Below are 21,167 nucleotides of genomic sequence, written 5' to 3' on the forward strand. Positions count from 1 at the left end.
GAATTACTCCCCATGTCCTTCCTGACTGATTGAGCTGACAATGGGCTGAAGCATTGAATCCAGAACCCTCATCCCAACTTGCTGGTCTTCTCACCTGGTCAGAATTCAGCTGCCACTTAACCTGTGTCCAGGTGTGGCTCAGTGCTGGTGGGCACTTTCCCACAGGGCCTCTAGAGGCTCTTGCAGCCAGTGGTGCCACCAAGGGTCACGCCAGAAGCTACGCTGGTGAGCTGTTGGCTTTCTGCATGACCATCCATCCTACGCCAGACAGCCTAGAGCTCCTCAGTGAGTAAGTTCAGCAGTGATGGTTTCTATGGTGATGGAGGCGAACTGACCTGTTTTCTTCTGGAAATCTGAGCTATTCCTTTATTCTCATAATTGCAGATACAGATTTTGAAAATTCCTATCACCAACATCTATTATAAAGATGCTTTTTCAAACCTGTAAAGGCAATATCTCCATCTCAGGATGTGAAATCTTTCAGTTAAACAGAGTATCAGTTTCTTAACCTTCCTGCTTTGTTTTAAAAGGAGTCATTGAATAGGAAATTATAGTAATGATCTTCAATATTGAAGGACATGACTTCTGTGCGTGGAATCAGCTTCTCTGCTAAAGCTTTTAGACCTGTGGGGTTTGTTCTTACATTGTCTTTGCTCTTCTAAGTTCAGTAAGCATTAACCAGCTTCTCCAATTTCTTTCATTGCTTTTTTCTTTTCATTTCTCTTTTGTGCTAAGTTGAACATTAAATCTTTAGCATTATTCTTTTTTGGTGTACAAATTAATTTGTAGTTTAAAAAGATATTTCTGGAAGGTTCTATAAGAGTGGGCCAGGCCAAGAGTGAGTTGAAATAGGAATGAAACAGCTGGAATTCAATGGTTTTCTCCGTTTGAAGTCAGATCATGGGCCTCTGCTCTCCAGAACTTCCCCGGTGCCTGGGGAGCTGAGTTAGAAGTCGCAATTGTTTAAAATATTTCTAAATAAGTTGTAAGTTCACAAAGCTGGGAATGCTGACTGTGGTGGGGATCAAAGTCGGAACCACTTTGAAGGCCACAGACAGCGTCTGGACATGGTCTTTATCTCCTCGGCCTTTCTGGAATAAAGACTTCCTGCTTCGAGTCTGCCTGGAACCTAGTTCAGACACCCGCCCCTAGATCCAGCCCCAGACCCAATAAAAATGAGAGAAAAAAAGGAAGGGATGGTTGGGGAGAAGCCATGATAAAGAAAAAATGCAGAAAATGTACAGCAAAAAGTCACATCCCTGTACCTTGTCCGCCAGAGCTCCTTTCTTGGGATAGCGGGAAGACACCTCTAAAAACTGTTCTCTGGGGAAATAGCTTGAGATGATAATGGTTTTCCTTTTGTTAGATGCAGTATCACAGCTCCAATGGTTAAACTAGCTCAAAAATGTGGTCCCCTTATTTCGCATTTGGCTGGAGGCTAAAAGAGGCTCTGCAGACCTGGAGAGCCAGCTGGAAAGTCGATTCCAGTGGAAACCCCTCTGATCCTACACTTAACTAGGGTAGCCTTTCTGAGACATGTCCTCTGAAGGCTGAGAGTTTGATTTTGGGGAGCAGAGTCCACTCTGAGATGCTGAAGCCCAGCCCCCAGCAGGTCTGGGGTCACTGGGAATGACCTGCACTGGTTGGATGGAACGTCTCCTGAATCTTCCCAAGGCGGCACACTTTTTGGAAGAAGACTGCGCAAGTCGTCAGATCTCCAGTTTGTGCAGCCGATGCTGAACCGCCAAGGCAGCTTTTGATTCTTCAGTATTTATCTTAAGGGATAAGAATCAAAAGACCTTTAAATCGTTTGGGATTAAGAAGGACTGTGGCACAGAAACCACACGAGACGTCCTTGGGTTGTAAATGTCACTTTTCAAAGAAACCCTGGATTTCTTCCTTGATGCCTGGCGAGGTCATCGGTATGGGGGGGAAAAATTGTATTTTTCCCACCCTGTGCTCATAGTATCAGAGAGCACTGTATTTCTAAGCTGTGAATCATCAACATAGCGTAAGAGGGTGCTTCTGTTTTGGGAAGACCTGCACTGATTGTGATTCCTTACCCTGGCATTTGTCTTTTATTGATGGATGTTGCTGGTTCTGCATGTCCTTCCTCCAGCATCTCCCGCTTGGAGACGGACACACGGAGACAAGAAAGAAAGCCTTGGTCTTACCCTCAAAGCCCTGAGAAGCTAGTGGAGAGATGAGCAGACAGTGAATGTCCCTGAGAGCAGGGAGGCCCCCAGGCTGCACTGTGCTAACATGGGAACAGGGCTCCTTGGTCTGTCTGAAGAGGTTTCTGAGTTTAGCTGGGCATCATCACCGACTCAATGGACATGAGTTTGAGCAAGCTCCGGGAGTTGGTGATGGACGGGGAGGCCTGGTGTGCTGCAGTCCATGGGGTCGCAAAGAGTCGGACACGACTGAGCGGCTGAACTAACTGAAGGATTCACGGGAGCTAAAATTAACTCGGAGAGAAAACGCTACAAAATACCACAGCAGCTTTCAACCAAGTGATGAGTTTTCCCTGATCCCTGCCAACCTTCCCAGCGTGTGGCTGGTGGGAATACTGCGTGGCCCCTCTGGGGACCAGCACGCGTAGGTTGAGCATCTTCCCTGATCCCCCAGGAGAGCTGAGCAAAGCGTGCTCGGCTCCCAGGGGCACTTTTGGCCCAGGGCCAGCTCTGGCCAGCGGTGTCTGTCCAGCGGCGCTTTCTGGCAGGATAGACCTCCTTGGTCAGCACCGTCCAGTTTGGGCAGTCCTGGCCGGTGGTGCCTACTGAGTCCTTGAAGTGTGGCTGTGGGACTAAGGAACCGAGGCTTAATGTTAAGTTTTTAAAGAGTAGTGGGCAGCACAGCCTTGTCGCCCCCTCTCCCGACTTCTGGAAAAGCCCTGGCTGGCTTCGGCTGCGTCTCTGAGAAGGGGTAACTGCCCGTCTGGGCAGAGCAGCGGCCCCACAACTTAGCTGGCACCATCTGACTCCTCGGAGGCCAGATGAGCAGACACATGTCAGCCCCACGGTGATGCCTCCCTAGCGTGCCAGCCCCCGAACCTCTCCGAGCCGAGCTCCCACGTCTGTGTCCGAGGCAGGCTTTCCTCGATAACACCTTACTCCACGGGGCCCATGGGGTGGGGGGGACCCAGGACGGGCTCTGCGGCGGGAAATCAGCACTTTCTGGCGTACGGTCCTGGACATATCACCGACCTTCTCTAAATATTAGCTCCTCACCTGCGGAACAGCCGTTCCCGCAGTTTCCCTGCAGAGTTGGGGTAAGAGTCAGGGGTGCGACACCTCGCAGGCCTGTGGGGAATGGGAGCCGTGTTGCCGTCTAAAGGTTGTGTGGATGTGGGTGTCCCCCTGCCCTGTGGCTCCCTCCATTGAGGAGCAGAGGTTACACATAGACACAGAGTTGTGTGCGTGCATGTGTGTGTGTGTGACTTACAGACATCCAAAATCCATTTCAAAGGGAATTTACAAAAAGGGGCTCAAGGCACACGAATCTGCCTAGTGAGTAGGCAGCCTGCAGACTCCTCTCAGAGAGCAGCTCACTGAGACAGTCGTTGGAAGTCCTGACTCTTCCCTCTGCTCGGGAGGCTGGAGGAAGCACATTCCAGGGGTGTGGGCCTCCTTTGAGGATCCTGCCTTCCAAGAGCTGAGAGATAGTCTCTTGGGAAACTTACTCCTGTTCCATTGACGGCTCAGCGTTGCAGTTACAGAGCTGGTTGGGTGCTTGCCACGAGCGTCTCCTCTGCCCAGGTGCCCTGCCCCGTCTCATCTCTTCCGGAATTAGGGCCGTGAGCGAGGAAGGGAAGCTGCGTTGATTTCAGCACTGGCCAGACATGGAGAACGTGGCTGTTCCCAGCTCTGGCTCTGGCTCCTGGGCCCAGGGAGTCGCAATCCAGCCCCTGCCAGTCAGAGCTGACCTGTTCTGGGCAATGTTAGCGGTTGTGAAAGGCAAGAAAGTCCCCGGGGACTGGCCCATGGGTTGGGGACAGCTGCTTTTCTGTGCCTGCCCCCATCAGCGATCCCTCCTAAAGGCTTTTTCAGGGCAATACGGCAGTGAGGTCAGCTCAGGGCTTGGTCACAGAACTGCTGGCTGGCTCCCAGACAGGGAACGAGGAAACCTACGCCCGTTCCCACTTGCCCAGGCGTCCTGGCTCCTTGTTGGGTGTGCTTTGCTCTCTGGACGAGCGTCTTTGCTGGGGGCATCATAAGGCTTTGTTCTTGCAGGGTCCTCAAGGTGTGCCAGGGCTCATGGGCCAGCCGGGAGCCAAGGGCGAGCCCGGCGAGATCTACTTCGACATACGGCTCAAGGGCGACAAAGGAGACCCCGGCTTACCAGGCCAGCCTGGCATGCCAGGCAGAGCGGGCTCCCCTGGAAGAGACGGCCAACCGGGCCTTCCCGGCCCCAGAGGCTCCCCGGTAGGTGGATTCCCAGACTCTGAAGGTGTGCTTGACGGATGGATATGCAGATGAACGAGGCACTGGTGTCATAACTGCCTGTTTCCACTCCGGGGTCATTGTCGTAGACAGACTCGTCTCTCGTCCCCTGGGAAAGCTGTGGTCTGTAAACTCGGGAGCTGAGAACCCCACCTTGAACAATGAGGGGGCCACTGTCTTCTGATGGATCTGGGGGAACTGAAAAGGTGCCCACCTGTTGGGTGGGAGGTGAAGTTTAAAGTTACTGGCGTTCAAGTCACCCTTTCAGAGAAGATTCCAGAGATGAATGCCTTCCTCTGTGGCGTGTGCCCTGGTCTGGGGGGAGGCAGGCAGGGTGATTGCTCTGCTGAGATGGAAGAATGCTGGTTCCACTGATTAACTGCAGGTTGACCTTTGCTGGCGGGTCGAGGTAAATAAGTAGCACGGCCACGTTAGACCCTGGTCACTCTTTTACCACGGATGCTGGGAAATGTGCGCTAGCTCGGAGCGCTGGTATGTCTGCTGATAACGCTCTCTTTTTCACTCCAGGGTTCAGTAGGATTGAAAGGGGAGCGTGGCCCCCCGGGAGGCGTCGGATTCCCCGGGAGCCGTGGCGACATGGCCCTCCGGGGCCTCCAGGCTTCGGCCCGATTGGCCCCATTGGTGACAAAGGAGAAATGGGCTTCCCAGGCAACCCTGGGGCCCCAGGCCAGCCAGGTGAGGCCCGAGGTCCTCGGGTGCTGCCCCAGAGCACCAGGAGCCTGGGCTCAGCCGTGCGCGGGTGTGGGTCTGGTTTCAGTCCTGCCAAGAGGGCGACTGTGGCCTGGACAAGCCCTTCCTTAGCGTCCCGCATGTCATCCCATCCTTTATGAGCTGGGCCGGGTGATATGTGTAGCATCTGGGTGACAAGAAGTTGAATTTAAGGTACTTTCCTTATGAATGACTATGCCATGCATGGCAGCCCTCTCTAGTATTCTTCCCTGGAGAATCCCGTGGGCAGAGGAGCCTGGCAGGCTCCAGTCCAGGGGGTCGCAAAGAGTCGGACAGGACTGAAGCGACTTGGCACGCAGCACGCACATGCCGTGTGTACCAGCGAAAATCAGCCCTTTATGTGGATGTTAAACAGCATAAGCCTGTTCTCCGTTTTTCCCCGATGCGTGGCCCGCTTTGGCTTCTGTGTATCCCAGGCCACGTCCTTCCCACCCCTCCGCTGATCTGCACCCACTCAGTGACTGGTCCACAGCCACATCGACTTGGCTGTTTAGTTCCGAGCTAGCTTCAGTCACCTGACAGGGTTTCGTGTTGCTCTGGGCGCTGCGCATGCTGCTAAGTGGCCAGAGAGGCAGCAAGCCAGAGCTCCCACCCTCCCAGAGCCCACCGCCTGGGCGTCAGCGGAGGACGTGGGGGGCGGGCCGTGTGAGGGGTCCCACGGATGTGCTCCACGGCATCGCCGTCCCTGGTTCATCATCGGGGACCGCAGGGAAGGGGGCTCCCCGGGGCCTGCACACAGTAGCTGCTCACTGACCTGTTAGCTGACTGTGATTCACTGGAAGGACTGATGCTGAAGCTGAAGCTCCAGTACTTCGGCCGCCTGATGTGAACAACTGACTCACTGGAAAAGACCCTGATGCTCGGAAGGATTGAGGGCAGGAAGAGAAAGGGACGACAGAGGATGAGATGGTTGGATGGCATCACTGACGTGATAGACCTGAGTCTGGGCAAACTCCAGGAGGTGGTGAAGGACAGGGAAGCCTGGCGTGCTACAGTCCATGGGGTCGCAGACAGTCAGACACGACCTAGTGACTGAGCAACAGCTGAGAAGAAAGGGACACTGACGTGGTTGCCTGCAAAACTTAGAAGAGAAGAGGTCAGGAGTGACCTGGACACAGAGGACAGGGGACGTGAGCTTTGCTGAGACGTCTTAAAGGTGGGAGAAGTGGGTGGAAGGTGGCCGGGGCTGCTTCCAGTGATGTGACCAGGAAACCCCGAGGAGCGCAGTGACTCAGCAGTGGACGGTCAGAGTTTCCAGGAAGAGCTGCCCACTGTCCCGAGCCGGTGTCCAGCCCCGAGTTCCATCAGTCCCGGCCCCTCTGGGAGCCGCCATCTCCCTGTGGAGGCACAGTATAGAGCCATCGGCTCGGTACTGCAGGAAATGCCCACAGCCTTTGATGGAAGTCCAAACCCAGCTGGCTGTGTTGCTTGTTACTGCTGTCATTGCCGGGTGATCGCCGGTTACTTGGCCTTAAGTTAGGGCTTACTTGTTTGCTGTTTAGCAAGGACCTGAGAAATGTCTCATTTATGATTCCTTTCGGGGCAGGACGTCCTGGGCTTGACTTAGGAAGCCCCTCGGTCTTGGGGAAGGGGCCGTCCTGCTCCTGATTCCCAGAGCACCGTCTCGAGTGTTCTTTGTGCTTCTCGAATCTGAACGCTGCTGCCGCTAAGTCGCTTCAGTCGTGTCCGACTCTGTGCGACCCCATAGACGGCAGCCCACCAGGCTCCGCCGTCCCTGGGAGTCTCCAGGCAAGAGTACTGCAGTGGGTTGCCATTACCTTCTCCGAATCTGAACACTGGCAGAGTGTAGATAGGAATCAGCTTTTTTTCTCGGCCAGAAACCAGCATCATCAGAAAAGCCAGTGGGGCACACACAGATAGGTCTTGAGAGGATGGGAAGAAGGTTCCGGAAGGCGGAAAGCCAGCGGTGCTGTTGGTCGTCCACGTCTTGGAAGGTCCCTGGGCCGTTCCCGACCCCAGCAGCTCTGGGATTGGAGACCCGGCTGCTCTGATCGGCCAGAGCTGTGTTTACTTTGAGGGTTGTAAAAGCCTCATTCCCAGGCCTAGAGCTGATAGCAGAGATGTGTTGGGGTCAGGCCCCGGCGGTTCCCACAGTCTGTAGCTAACGAGAGTGCCGGCCGCCCTCAGGAGGGCCTCCTTAGCCTGAATTCTTTAAGGTACACTATGATTCAGTGGGGATGAGGCCCATGGTCCTTCCCTGACACAGCTCAATCCTGACACCCAGTGGTCCTCGCAGGCACGGGCGCTCAGGGGCTGGGCCTGCCCCTCCCAGCTTGCCGAGGGAAAGGGGGCTTTTCTGGGCTGCTGGCGATAACCCAGCTCGCGTCACCTGCAGAGCGGGTCCTGAAGATGACTTCCAGCGGACGGGCCTCAGAGCAGCTGAGAGCCAGTCCTGTCTGAGACGCTCAGGGGGCCGGCCAGAGGGTCCTGACTTGGACGGGTGGTGACCCGGGGTCGCCTTGCTCTCTGTGTGTGCAGAGTTTTCAGCTTTTCGTGACTCTTGTTTTGGACACGTAAGGGATACCTGTGTCGACCGAACGTCCGGGTCAGTCTGGACGTTTGTGGAGAAGAGGTGGTCGGTCTCTGTGAGACAGGCTCCGGTGGGAGGAAGGCAGGGAGGCGTGTGGACAGGGCCGCTCTCCCGGACGTGAGGCTGCGGCCCTCATGCCACGCGTTTGTTGTCTTTCCCCAGGTCTCAAGGGAGAGACGGGAAAAGTCGTGCCCTTGCCCGGCCCCCCTGGAGCAGAAGGACTTCCCGGGTCCCCCGGCTTCCAGGGGCCACAAGGTACCCTCAGGGTTCTCGCCGGTTCACCTGGGGGCCCCCTGGGAAAGTGCTCCTGTTCTCCTCTGACCGCCGGCCTCTCCCGCTGCAGGTGACCGAGGTTTTCCTGGAAGCCCCGGAAGGCCGGGCCTCCCTGGAGAGAAGGGTGCCATCGGCCAGCCTGGGATTGGATTTCCTGGGCCTCCTGGCCCCAAAGGTGAGCCCTACTGGGGCCTCATGAGGGGTCTTGCTCACGTGCCGGTTCGGGGACTTCCCTGGCGGTCCAGTGGCGAAGACTCCACTTGGTCGATGCACGCGGCACGGGTTCAATCCCTGGGCAGGGAACTAGGTCCCCGTGTGTTGTGTGGTGTGGCCAAAAGATTTTTTTTTTTTTTAAAAGATGCAGGTCTGCACTGGGAGATCCGGGCTGGTTTTCTAACCAGGCAAAAGGGATGCCCCCTGACCTCACTCAGAGTCCCCAGAGTCTAAATAGCCATTCCCAGTCTGCAAATACTGGTGTGATGTGTTTGCAGGGAGCAGATAGGAAAAAAAGTTTACAAAGAAGGCAAGGGACGGAGGGGCAGGACAGAGGGAGAAAGAGGAGGGGGCGGCCAGTGCCGTGAGTGGTCCCTGCCCCCAGCTGCCCCCCACCAGGCCCGGCGTGGTCTCATCTTCCTTGCTGACCCCCTTAAGTCTGTTCAAGTTCTTCTGAGAAGGTTAAAGAAGTGGAGGATGTCGGGAATAGTATTTCACATTGATTTACACTGATTTTTTTTTGACTCTTCCAAACAGGCGTTGATGGTATACCTGGAGACGCTGGACCTCCTGGGAATCCGGGTCGTCAAGGCTTCAACGGCTTACCTGGCAACCCCGGTCCACCTGGCCAGAAGGTATGCATCGAGCATTCCCCAGATTGCTGCACATCGCTGTGGTGAACTGGGCACGTAAATCACAGGCTGCTAATCTCCCGGGGTGTGTTGGGTCAGTGTGTTTTATGTGAAATAGCATCAGACAGGAAATACCAAGGAAATGGGGTAGCACACAGTCCTGCATTTTTTTTCCACTTCCCGTCTGTGCTGTGGCCCGTGTGTGTCCTGGGTCTCAGTGTGTGACGCGTGTCTTACCGGGAGTGGAGGAAGAAAGCAACATGAAGCCCCCAGGAGGGTGGGCGGCAGCTTCTCTCAGCTTCCGTGATATGGACGTTTGGGCCCAGTGATTCGTCGTGACGGGGACTGCCCTGAGCACTGTGGGGTCCTTAGGCGCCTCCTCCGTGGCCCGAGCCACAGATAGCAGAAGAGCTCCCCGAGTGCACGCCAGGTGTGACAGCCCACAGACCACGGCTCGGAGGGTCACCGGCTTCTCTGTGCTTCGGTCTCCAGGGCGAGCCTGGAGTCGGTCTGCCGGGACTCAAAGGCCTGCCTGGGATACCTGGCATCCCTGGCACCCCCGGGGAGAAGGGAAACGTCGGAGGACCGGGCGTTCCTGGAGAGCACGGCGCCATCGGCCCCCCAGGCCTCCAGGGGCTCAGAGGTAACGTCTTACAGGCAAATCCAGCTGGTGGCAGGGAAGGGGCCTGCTTATCCTGTGGCCTCAGAGCCTCTGCTAGGTCCCATAAATGGTTGTTCCCTGGACGGCTTCCCGGAACCTGGTGTGGTGGGTGCTGCGCCCCGACACGGCCATGTCCCTGTGCGATGTGGTCACTGTTTCTTCCCCGTCCAGGTGACCCGGGACCTCCTGGATTGCAAGGCCCCAGAGGAGCTCCGGGAGTCCCCGGAATCGGCCCTCCTGGAGCAATGGGCCCCCCCGGAGGACAGGGACCCCCAGGGTCATCAGGTGATACAGTGTTCTTCCAGAATGCCCCCTTTCCCTAACTCACGATCTGTGGCTCAGAGGGGAAGAGTCAGCTCTCTTGTGGATACAGCTCTATTTTGTGGATACACATTTGATGGCTCAGATGGTAAAGAATCCATCTATAAAGCCGGAGACCTAAGTTTGATCCCTGGGTCAGGAAAACCCCCGGAGCAGGGATAAGGCAGCCCACTCCAGTATTCTTGCCTGGAGAACTCCATGGACAGAGGAGCCTGGCGGGCTTCAGTCCATGTGGTCGCAGAGAGCTGGTTAGGACCGAGCGACTAACATACGGTCACGGATGCCATTCTCTTCCTCTCTCTGAACTTGGTTTATGTGCCAAAGACACTTGCCCTTTATTGTATAGTCAGTACCTTTTTGTTTAATTCAGAAGGATCGGCGGCTCTGTCTGATCCTTCCACAGGAGGGGTAGTGAGTCGTGGGTAACATGGGAGTCCGCGTCTGGAAGCTGCCTCTGCCTTTATAGCCATCGTCAAATGAGATGGTGGTGGGCAGCAGAGGACAGCCAGGGAGAGCCTCGCGGGGGACGCTGGGCTGAGTCTCACCGCTGCGGAAGGGCCGGGGAGGAGCCTGCTGCCGACGCCCCGCGGGCAGAGGGAGCTTCGTCTCGGGACAGGGCGTGCCCAGCGGCGGCCCCACACACCACTGTCTGAGGAGGGGGAGCAGCTCCCTGGCCCCTGCCCTGATGTGGCTACAGCCACACGCCTTCTGCAGAAAGTCATGGGCACACGGGCTCCAGGGCACCGCTAGACACCTCTCCAGTCCCGCCGACGCCCCTTCTCTTCCCCGTCTCAGGCCCCCCCGGAGTGAAAGGAGAGAAAGGCTTCCCCGGCTTCCCAGGTCTGGACATGCCAGGTCCCAAAGGAGACAAAGGGTCCCAGGGGCTCCCCGGCCTGACGGGGCAGTCGGGGCTGCCTGGCCTTCCTGGACAGCAGGGCTCCCCCGGCCAGCCTGGCATTCCAGGTGAGTGACTGCGAGCTCCACCCACCTGGGCCTGGGGAGGTGCCTCCCGACTCTCGTTCACGCCCCTCATTCGGCCTCCGCCACCAACATTCACGCTCCTTCTGTCCGGCCACAGGTCCCAAGGGAGAGATGGGAGTCATGGGGACTCCGGGGCAGCCCGGCTCGCCAGGACCAGCGGGCGTGCCAGGATTGCCGGGTGCCAAAGGTAAGGAGCGGTGACTTCGGAAAAGCTTCTGTTGTGTATGTCTGGGCCCCAGTACCTCGTGGGAAATTCTCTAATTGTTGTAGGTTGTAGTTCATCCCAGGAAACCTAGGAAAGAAGGTCAAGCGAGGGGTCCAGAAGTCCCCCTCATGTAACTCATGATTCATGGGGATTACAGCCTGTGCCCTCCCAAAAAGCCAAAGAGAAGACAGGTTTGGGGGTTTTCTTTGTTGGCGCCATTGAGTTTTTTTTAGAAATAGTGGAATCTTCAATCATGCAAGTTCAGAGGAACTGAGTCTTTAGTCAAAGTACCAAACAGAGCAAGTTTACAAGTCTTAATTTTTATTTCCTATCATGACATTTGGTCCAAAATAATGTTGTTGTTTTTTAAACAAAAAAAATTGACTTTGAACCTCAGACATAAAAGTGGTGATTTGCGTCGTTGGATGGGAGAGAGTTCCCCTTCTGTTACTTCGTGTAGAGTTGAGGGACCACTGTGAACGGAAGTCATGAAGGGATTTAGGAAGGAGAGAAAAACGTCATTTATTTAAATTAAGAGTTGAAGTCTCATATGCTGGAAGTATTAGCAAGTAATGAACTCTAGAAATGGCTTTATTGTTCGTTTGCCTGGTGTCGCCTTCTTCTGGGTACTGCAGACTCTGGGCCTTGAGGGCCACTTTCGGAGAGGCTGCTTGTTGTTTGTTCCTCGTTTGTCAGTTGCTTGAACTGGCCAGAAGGAACGCCGCGCTGGTCACTGCCCGGGGCCCTTTGCTGCGTGTCACCCGGGCCTCCTCTCTCTCTCTCTGCAGGGGAACACGGCTTCCCCGGCTCCTCAGGACCCAGGGGAGACCCTGGCTTCAAGGGTGACAAAGGCGACGTGGGGCTCCCCGGCAAGCCAGGCTCCATGGATAAGGTGGACATGGGCAGCATGAAGGGCGAGAAGGGGGACCAAGGCGAGAAAGGTAACGTGGGGGAGCTTCACCAGCGGGGCGCGGAGGGGGCAGACGGGCGTCCAGCTCTCCCGCATGATGACGGACCAGCCTGTGTTTCTGCGGCTTACTCTGAGTAGACGTGGATCGTCACTATTTTTTTTTTCCTGTGTTACACAGGACAGACTGGTCCGACTGGCGATAAAGGATCCCGCGGAGACCCGGGAACCCCAGGCGTGCCGGGAAAGGACGGTCAGGCAGGACACCCCGGGCAGCCAGGTACGGTGGGAAGGCCAAGGTCGCCCGCACGGCAGGGGGTCGTGTGGGGAGGTGTTACCTGGCACTTTTCCTGACTGTTGACCCGTTGGGTTTTTGTCTTCATGATCCCAGGACCTAAAGGTGATCCAGGTGTGAGCGGGATCCCTGGTGCTCCGGGACTTCCTGGTCCCAAAGGATCCACTGGTGGAATGGGCCTCCCAGGTACGTGGGGCTTAGGAAAGGGGGCTTCTTCCAGGCGCGCCTGTGGCACCTGTTGGGCTGCTGGGGCGAGGCTTACATGAGGCCCACTGCCTGAGGACGTAATCCAGGGAGAAATGTCTTCTACACAGACTGACATCTTCGTGTAAGACCTCTTGCCTAGGGAGGGTGGGTATTTGGCTGACCCTATGACCGTGGCTTAAAAAGACAGACAAAAGCCCTCCCAATTTGACAAGATGAACATGGGTGGTAGGCTGTGGACTTCCTCCAGGTGTGTCTATTTGGATCCATCAAAAAGGTGATTAATTATCCACTGAGTTTTCTCAGCACCAGAGGCTCCTGCTCTCCTGACATTAGCTCAGAAGACTCTTCTGGGCCCTCTGCCCCAGTGCTAAGCTGGCTTCCACACTCTGCCACTGACATTTGCTGCAGTGGCAGCTTCCACAGAGGAGGCAGGGTACAGAAAGCTGAGGGGTGCAGACGGTCTGGGTGCCAAGGCTTCTCAGGATCTCCTGGGGCCACGAGTCAGGCCAGCAGGCCTGTCTCACAGCTCCTCCCCAGGCCTGTGAGAGGCATACTGTCTATTTAAGATGTGAACGTTCAGCTGCTGTGGGCACCTATTTCTAAATTAGTCTGACTGCTCACATCAGTTGTGGAAGCAGGCACACGTCTGTTCTCCGTGACCTGCGTCACGCCTCCTCTGATTAATTTGGATAGTGAAGCAGAGTAAAGGGCGTGGAAGCCGCTTTATGCTGTTGGGAAAGTAGGGATGGGCTGAGCAGTTAGCATACTCCTTTTCCCTTGTAATGTGGCTGTCTTTAAAAGGCAGGAAGGCTGTTTCCCAGCGTCCATCTCCCGGGCGGGATGACTGGCACCTGCCTGGATGACGCACAGCCCGAGAAACGAGGGATGTGTGTTTTCCCGCCTCCTTCTCCACTAGCACCGGCTAACCATCCATTCTGCCTCCCTTGTGTGTGTTTCTAGGAATGCCGGGACCAAAAGGTGTGGCTGGCATCCCCGGCCCGCAGGGCATTCCTGGCTTACCTGGAGACAAGGGGGCAAAAGGAGAGAAAGGGCAGGCGGGTCTGCCTGGCATTGGGATTCCAGGACGGCCTGGGGAGAAGGTAACTGCATCCTGCACGGAAGCCCCTCCCACCTGTCTGCGGAAGCCCCTCCCACCTGTCTGCAGAAGCCCCTCCCACCGGGCTCTGCGGAAGCCCCTCCCACCGGGCTCTGCGGAAGCCCCTCCCACCCGGCTCTGCGGAAGCCCCTCCCACCCGGCTCTGCGGAAGCCCCTCCCACCAGGCTCTGTGGAAGCCCTTCCCACCCATCACGTGGAAGCCCCTCCCATCTGTCTCTGTGGAAGCCTCGCCCACCTGTCTCCATCCCTCACCAAAGGCTATGTAGTAAGCAGCTCCGCACAGTAAATGAATCCTAACGGAACAGTCTCCCCGTTTCTCCCAGAGAGGGAAGAGCAGCAAGTTATCCCTGAGAGCTGGAGCAGCAAGTTATCATGGGGCGAAGCGAAGGAGGAATTGGAGGAGCAGAACAGGCAGCTGCTCTTTGCTGCTGGGTTTCTGGCTCCTCTTCTGTTTCCAGAGTGGGCTTCGATTCTCCCTTTAGAAAGCCAGAAGTGGAGTTCTGCCAGGCAGGAGTTGTTGCACCCACGTGTATGCACGCTGTTGTCCCTGCGCCCACGTGTGTACGGGTGGTAGTTGTTGCACCCATGTGTATACACGCTGTCATCCCCACACCCACGTGTATGCAGGCGGTAGTCCCTGCGCTCCTGTGTATACAGGAGGCGCCTCCAGACCCATGTCTGGGGCAGATGCAGCATTAATGGGCCCAATCTCCACCCACAGGGAGACCAGGGCCTTGCAGGATTTCCCGGAAGCCCCGGCGAGAAGGGAGAGAAAGGAAGCACGGGGATCCCAGGGATGCCCGGGGCTCCGGGCCCCAAAGGCTCCCCGGGCAGTGTTGGCTATCCGGGTAAGTGGGCCAGCCTTCTCCCAAGCTCGGGATCCAGGGGTGGCAAAGAGAAAGTCACGGTCACGGGAACTGGGTGTTCCGCTTTTTCTCTAGGAAGCCCTGGGTTGCCTGGGGAGAAAGGTGACAAGGGCCTCCCAGGACTGGATGGCACTCCTGGCATCAAAGGAGAAGCAGGTAGAAACCACATTTCAGGACACGTGGGGGCCCGTGGAGGGAGGTCATGCGGTGTCAGGCTGGGCAACCTCTGGATGACCTGTGGGGTCACACCTCCTCCTCCAGTTGAATAGACTGCGTCTGGGGACGCTTCCAGGGCCTTCCAAGGTCTTCACCCCAGTTAGACTGGGACTGGTTTCAGAAACAAGTTTTCCTGGTGGGCATGATGGATGGATATGCTTTGTCTCCGCTCACTCCAGCTTTTGGGGATCAGCACGCAGTGGTCCCTTCTGAAGGGGATTCAGAAGCAACCTCCGGGAAGCCGGGCTTGCTCGGGGGGTGGGAACTGCTCCTCAGAAGCATGTTGGGAACGGTGGTGCATTTTCCACACAGACCAGGGTGCTGACCAGTCTGACTGTTCTCTTTGAGGTCTTCCTGGGAAGCCTGGCCCCACGGGCCCAGCCGGCCAGAAAGGGGAGCCCGGCAGCGATGGAATCCCAGGGTCGGTGGGAGAGAAGGGCGAGGCAGGTACGTTGGGCGTGTGTTCCCTTTCAGAGTGAGGCTGTGCCCTGGAGCGCACGTCTCCCAGAGCTTCCCATTCCTCGCTGAGTGACCGGGGCCCCATGTAAAGTGGCACCTACGTTGTTCCATCCTTACGTTGTTGGGACGGTGACGTGGACGCCTGGGCAGGGTGGGATGAGAAGGGGAGGGGTGGTGCTCGTTTATTCCACAGATACTTCTGGGCACCTGCCCTTGAAATGGCCGGAGCTCTTGTGGTGAGTGAAAGAGACACAGAAAGCCCAGACCATTGCTTTCTCTGCCTGGCCTTTCTCCCTTTAGACAGATGGTCCTCGGAATAGTTGCTGTCCCCTGAATCTGCTCCTCTCACTGATGGGGACATGGCAACTTGGGCAAAAAGTGCAAGCTGTGAGCTCCAGTGATGACAATCACACGCTTAATAATACTTGTATATGTTGAGTTAATACTCATGTAGGTTGAGTTGGCCAAAGAGTTCATTTGAATTTTTCTGTTACATCTTATGGAAAAACCCAAATGAAATTTTTGGCCAACCGAATAGCAAGAGGGTAACACTCAATATGAAACAGGTGACCCCAGGTCCTGGGGGTGGAGGCAGGGAAGCAGAGCTGGGAAGGGGTGGTCAGAGGCTCCCTTACTGCTGGCACTGGCCTCTTTCTACAGCTCGTGTTTTTATTCTATGAGCCTTAGGTTTGTATTATGTACGTTCATTTTCCTATAAAAATAGTTCATTAAAAGCGCCACCACACCTGCTTCCCTCCTCTGGCTCTTCCCTCACACGCTTCATGCACACTGGTGGGCTCCCTGCTATCTGCTGGCCCACCTGGCTCTCTGCACCACCTTTGAAAATAGCTCTTCGTTGAATGGTCATCTGAGAAAAGCCGATTTGTGAGTCTCCAGACAATAACGGGAAATCAGTACCCATTTTACAAGTTGTTGCTACTAAATGATGTAGCGGTTCTGAGCTCAGAGGTGCTTGGGAAAACAGACCACATTCCGTATTTCCAGTCAAGGGTGTCTTAGAACAACTGCAGGAATATGATTTTACTTGCAAAGTACAGTGAGCTGACTTCTTCGTGTTTTAGCAAATAGTGTATGGTTTTGGCACAAAGAGCGGACATTGCTTTGTGCTGTTCCTGCAGCTTGGCAGCCCGGCTTCTCTCCTTTATCTTGTAGGTCTACCTGGAAGAGGATTCCCAGGGTTTCCAGGGAGCAAAGGAGAGAAAGGTAACCCATTTGCTAGATCTGTTTGTTTTCAGCGAACCGCTGGTACAGAGCACCCTCAGAGCAGGGCAGGCAGATCCAGGGAAGCCCCTGGACTTAGGGTGGAGATAGATTAGGGTCTGGGACAGTAGAGCAGATCCTTTCTGCTGGTGTGTGACAAGCCCCCGTGCGCTGTGCTGTGTCTGGGATTCACAGCCTGGTGAAGTGGGGGCATGTGGGAGGGGGATCCCAAGGCAGGGCCCCTGATCCTTCTAGATGGTGACCCCGTTTCCTTCCCCTCTTCCTTTTCCTTAATAACCTTAAGACAGTCCTGGAATTTTGTAATTTATTGACAAGTTTGGTGTAATAGGTTTAAAACTAAACATGCAGGTTTTTTTCCTACAAGTTTTGACTTAGAAATTTTTTTTAAAAAACAGCTTTATTGAGGTGTCACTGGCGTGTAATAAACTGCATACATTTAAAAGTGTACGATTTGATAAATCTTGATATATGTGTACACATCCATGTAAATACCAGCACGTTCAATATGTGAACACACCGCCGCCCCAGAAGTTCCCCGGGCTGCCTTGCCAGCCCCCGCCTGCCCCTTCCTGCCCCCTCCACCCCACTCCACCCCAGGTAACCGTTGGTCTGCTTTCTGGCACTGTTGATGAGCTTGCACTAGCTAGAATTTTACGCAGATGGAGTCCTGCCACGTGTGCGTTTCAGCCTGACCCCTTGAACTCGGCATAATGAGTCTGAGGGTCACCGGCGCCACGTTGTGTCCACCGGTCACTCCTTCTTCTGAGTTGAGCTCCTTGGGGTGCATATAACACTGTTTGCTTCTTCATTTGCCTGTGGATGGAGCAAGCCCTTAATTTCAGCAGTGCCATACCTTGCAGGCTTGGCTCCACGTATATGCCAGCCCCTTTGCCAAAGAACACGTGCTTTAAAGAGCATAAGGCATGATGGCAGGTTCTTGGTATCCTCAGCTTCCTTCTTCAGGTGGGCTGTGGCAGGAGTCTAGACCGTTGTTCAGTAGGAAGGAGGGAGAAGGGCCCCGGCTCTGGTTTCCCCCGGGGCCTTCTGGAGGCGCCTCCCTCCTCCGTGGTGCACTGGGCTCCTCTTCCTCCCTGCGTTTCCCCACCATCTCAACCGTCTTTACTGTTCAGGTTCAAAGGGCGATGTGGGCTTCCCAGGATTAGCTGGGAGCCCAGGAATTCCTGGATCCAAAGGAGAACAAGGATTCATGGGTCCCCCGGGACCACAGGGACAGCCGGGATTGCCAGGGACCCCAGGCCACGCGGTAGAGGGGCCCAAAGGAGACCGCGGCCCGCAAGGACAACCCGGCCTGCCAGGTGAGGATGTTTAACGAGCTCAGAGCTGGGACCGAAAGAGGGACAAAAGTACGCGGGTGTAACACGAATAAGCAGTCTTGAATGAGCTTTCTGTTGAGAAGTGGGCAGCTTTTTACCCCTTAAAATTGCTGAAGGCTCCGGGCCACTGGCACTTGGGCCTCTGTGGGATGGTGCTTTTCTCGTGTCCTTTCTGTCAAGGAACGTGGTGTGCACGACAGGTCACTAGGGGGAGGGAGACAGGACGTCACGGAAAGGACTGGACCACGAGGGCCATGCGCAGTGGTGGATTAAAACCAGCGTGACCTTCTGTCCCCCCGAGCAGGGCGGCTGCACAGCGACTCAGCCACCCCGAGCACAGGGCCCACGGGACGCTTGACTCTGAGACTGGGGTGCTTATAGCAGCACTTACTGCCTGCTGAGAGAGTCTTCCCTCCAGGAGCTCCTGGATGTCTTCAGGGCTCGAGATGTCGCTGTGAACAGTCGGGGGCATCTGGGTGGCAGTGAGAAGCACGCTCCAGTGACACTTGTACGTCAGACCACCCTCCCACCTCAAGTGTGTGTCTGTGTCTCCCGCTAGGGCATCCGGGACCCATGGGGCCTCCAGGCCTCCCCGGGCTCGATGGGCTGAAAGGTGACAAGGGGAACCCAGGCTGGCCGGGCACTCCGGGAGCTCCAGGGCCCAAGGGAGACCCAGGATTCCAGGGCATGCCGGTGAGTCGGCCCTTGGCAGGCCGTTTTTGGAGAGGATCGAAAGATAAGACGTGTGTGTGTGTGTGTGTGTGTGTCCACATGTGCTGCATGTATGGTATTCTCCCAGAGCCTCTCTCAATCAGTCCCTTCTCTCTGGCAAGTAATCATGGTAGGCAGCTGTTACAACAGTTCTGACAATCTAGGTTTACACGAACCCTCAGAAGGGAAATGCTATAATACTGGAAATCATAGTTCGACGCCTGGCTTAAAAACCTGTGTATGAACGATACGGAAAGGAAGCCTCGGTGACAGCAACGTGCACTGTGTTCCTGGTGCCCTTCAGCGTCTGTGTCTGTGTGTTCGCGTGTGCTTTGTATGTAGGTTGCTGTTCAGTCGCCGAGTCGGGTCTGATTCTGCGACCGTGTGGGCTGCAGGCTCCTCTGTCCTTCCCTGCTCCCAGCGTTTGCTCAGATTCATGTCCACTGAGTGAGTGATGCCATCCAACCACCTCATCCTCTGCCACCCTCTTCTTTTGCCTTCAGTCTTTCCCAGCATTGGGGTCTTTTCCAATGAGTCAGCTCTTGGCATCAGGTGGCCAAGGTTTTGGAGCTTCAACTTCAGCATCAATTCTTCCAATGAATATTGAGTGTTGATTTCCTTTAGGGTGGACTGGTTTAATATCCTTGCTGTCCAGGGGACTCTCAAGAGTCTTCTCCAGCACCATGATTTGACAGCATCCATTTTTTGGCTCTCTTTATGGTCCAGTTCTCACGTCCATACATGACTACTGGATTATATGTATACATGTCTACAAATGCTTGTTCACATTATTTTAGTTACCTTATTAAAATAAAGTAAAGCAAATAAGTAAGTATATGTAAGAAGCAATACAACTTTTTATGTATGGTGAAAGGGATAACTGTTGAAATATCTAGAAATTAAGATAATATTTTTAAAATATAAGAACATCACACTATTGTAAAGGAAAATAATCCTTCTTTAGTTTTTAAATGTTTCTTTCCCCATATTTAAAAGCTCTTTTAAGACAAGATATGAAGTCAGTTCTAAAGGAAAATCACTGTGGTTGAGTGTTGGGCGGAAGGCTCTTCGGTGTTGAGATGTTGCCGCGACAGACGCTTAGGGAGTTTCGACTCTGTTCATGACATCGTGTTGTGTGGTGGGGACAGTGGGATGTCAGGTTTACACCTGCTCCTGGAATCGACCACATAGATGGATGAGCAGAAGGGACAGAGTGAATGAATGAGCGTTGCCATTTCCAGCTTCCTGATGTAAGCATGCACAGAGGTTTCGTCATTCTTTCTACACCTTTAAGAAACCAGTGAGGCCCCATTTGTTCACAAAGCCACTTTCGGAACACAGAGGGGCTGCCCTGGCCTCCCCACTGCTGCCTGCTCAGGAGACTCACGTCCCTTGAGCGGCTCCTGATTGACATTCTCTTGCGTTTCTAGGGCATTGGCGGCTCTCCAGGAATCACAGGAGCTAAGGGAGATATGGGACCCCCAGGAGTTCCAGGGTTTCATGGTAAGACAAGGAGATACTGCTTGAAGACGCGTTTCCCTGCCGCTAGGGCCCCAGCCCTGGCGCTTCCTGCTGGTAGACTGTCACGGCCAGTGCGAGCTTCTGTCCTCTTCACTTTTAAACGCCCTTTCTGGATGGCAGCCCCGTTCGCGGGCTCTCATGCTTGGCTGCATAAAGACATTCTGACTTCCTTCCCAAGAACCAGTGGATCACTGGCACCTCGATGAGAAACCATGGGGCATTTGGGCCATTCATTGATTTTTTAGTGTTTTAAGCAAGTATTTATTGGGTGCCTACCAGCTTCCAGGTAATGTGATTTTAACTGAGAAATCAGGTACATGTGAATGAAAAGGTGAATAAAACAAGTCCTCAGCTTGCAGGCGTGTTGCAGTCTAATTGGGGACACGTGGGGACCAGATTGTTACCAAAAGCAGAGTCGCGTGCCCCTCCAGTGGTTGTGACTTAGGGTTTGCTGCGTGTTTAGAAAAGTGTGACTTACGGGGTTTCAGAAAGGAGAGTTTCCTCAAAAGCTTTACATTGCTGACTACAAGGCATGCTCTTTCCTTCCAGGAGTGTAAGCTGGAAGTGTGTTCACGGTGTGTGTCTGTGCTTGTGTGTGCATGTGTAATGTATGCGTGTGTGTTTGTAGGTGTGTGTATGTATGTTCAGGTACACACGAACGTGTGTGTAAATGTTTGTGTATATATGTATCTACTGGGTTGGCTAGAAGTTCATTCAGGTTTTATAAGGTCTTATAGAATAAACCTGAATGAGCCTCTTGGCCAACCCGATGCTTGCGTGTGTTCACACTCACGTACACGCATATCTTTTGGAATTCTGTGCGAAGACGATGCTCTACTTTCCTCCAGGTCAAAAAGGCGCCCCCGGCCTGCAGGGAGTCAAAGGCGACCAAGGAGACCAAGGCTTCCCGGGAACGAAAGGTGAGGGGCGTGGTCGAGAGGAGACGGCGCCCGAGAAGGCTCAGGCCGCTCCTCGGCGTTGTTGCTGTGTGCGGCTAGTCTGGTTGACGTTTCCACCAGCGATCTGTCCCGAAAGCCAGGTTGGCTCCATCTGTGTGTGAGGTCGACCCAGCACAGAGGGGATGAGGGCCTCAAGATTCACAGACTCTCACAGGCTCTGAGGGCAGACGGAGATCAGCTGTGAAAACACGGAGTGAAGCCTGGCTTGCACGAGCAGGCTGGACAGTCTGTGGCTGGGCGGGACGGAGTGCTTTACAGAAAAGCGCCTGGCCCGGCTTCTCCACGGGGAGCGGGACGTGCCCAG

General features: G+C 54.9%; 1 protein-coding gene across 1 annotated transcript in view; it reads left to right on the top strand.

Moving 5' to 3' along the window:
• COL4A1 (collagen type IV alpha 1 chain) overlaps positions 1-21,167 on the top strand; it is a 129,936-nt gene that overhangs the window by 95,117 nt on the left and 13,652 nt on the right. Inside the window, 22 exon segments of the mRNA XM_018056364.1 lie at positions 4,233-4,424; positions 4,971-5,037; positions 5,040-5,138; positions 7,906-7,998; positions 8,087-8,191; positions 8,767-8,864; positions 9,354-9,504; positions 9,694-9,807; positions 10,639-10,806; positions 10,922-11,011; positions 11,818-11,970; positions 12,118-12,216; positions 12,328-12,417; positions 13,399-13,538; positions 14,277-14,403; positions 14,497-14,577; positions 14,986-15,084; positions 16,270-16,320; positions 17,469-17,654; positions 18,232-18,365; positions 19,814-19,886; positions 20,753-20,824. Coding sequence (XP_017911853.1) covers positions 4,233-4,424; positions 4,971-5,037; positions 5,040-5,138; positions 7,906-7,998; positions 8,087-8,191; positions 8,767-8,864; positions 9,354-9,504; positions 9,694-9,807; positions 10,639-10,806; positions 10,922-11,011; positions 11,818-11,970; positions 12,118-12,216; positions 12,328-12,417; positions 13,399-13,538; positions 14,277-14,403; positions 14,497-14,577; positions 14,986-15,084; positions 16,270-16,320; positions 17,469-17,654; positions 18,232-18,365; positions 19,814-19,886; positions 20,753-20,824 — 2,482 coding nt within the window.

Source organism: Capra hircus, chromosome 12 (assembly GCF_001704415.2).
Source record: "Capra hircus breed San Clemente chromosome 12, ASM170441v1, whole genome shotgun sequence".
Classification (NCBI taxonomy): Eukaryota; Metazoa; Chordata; class Mammalia; order Artiodactyla; family Bovidae; genus Capra; species Capra hircus.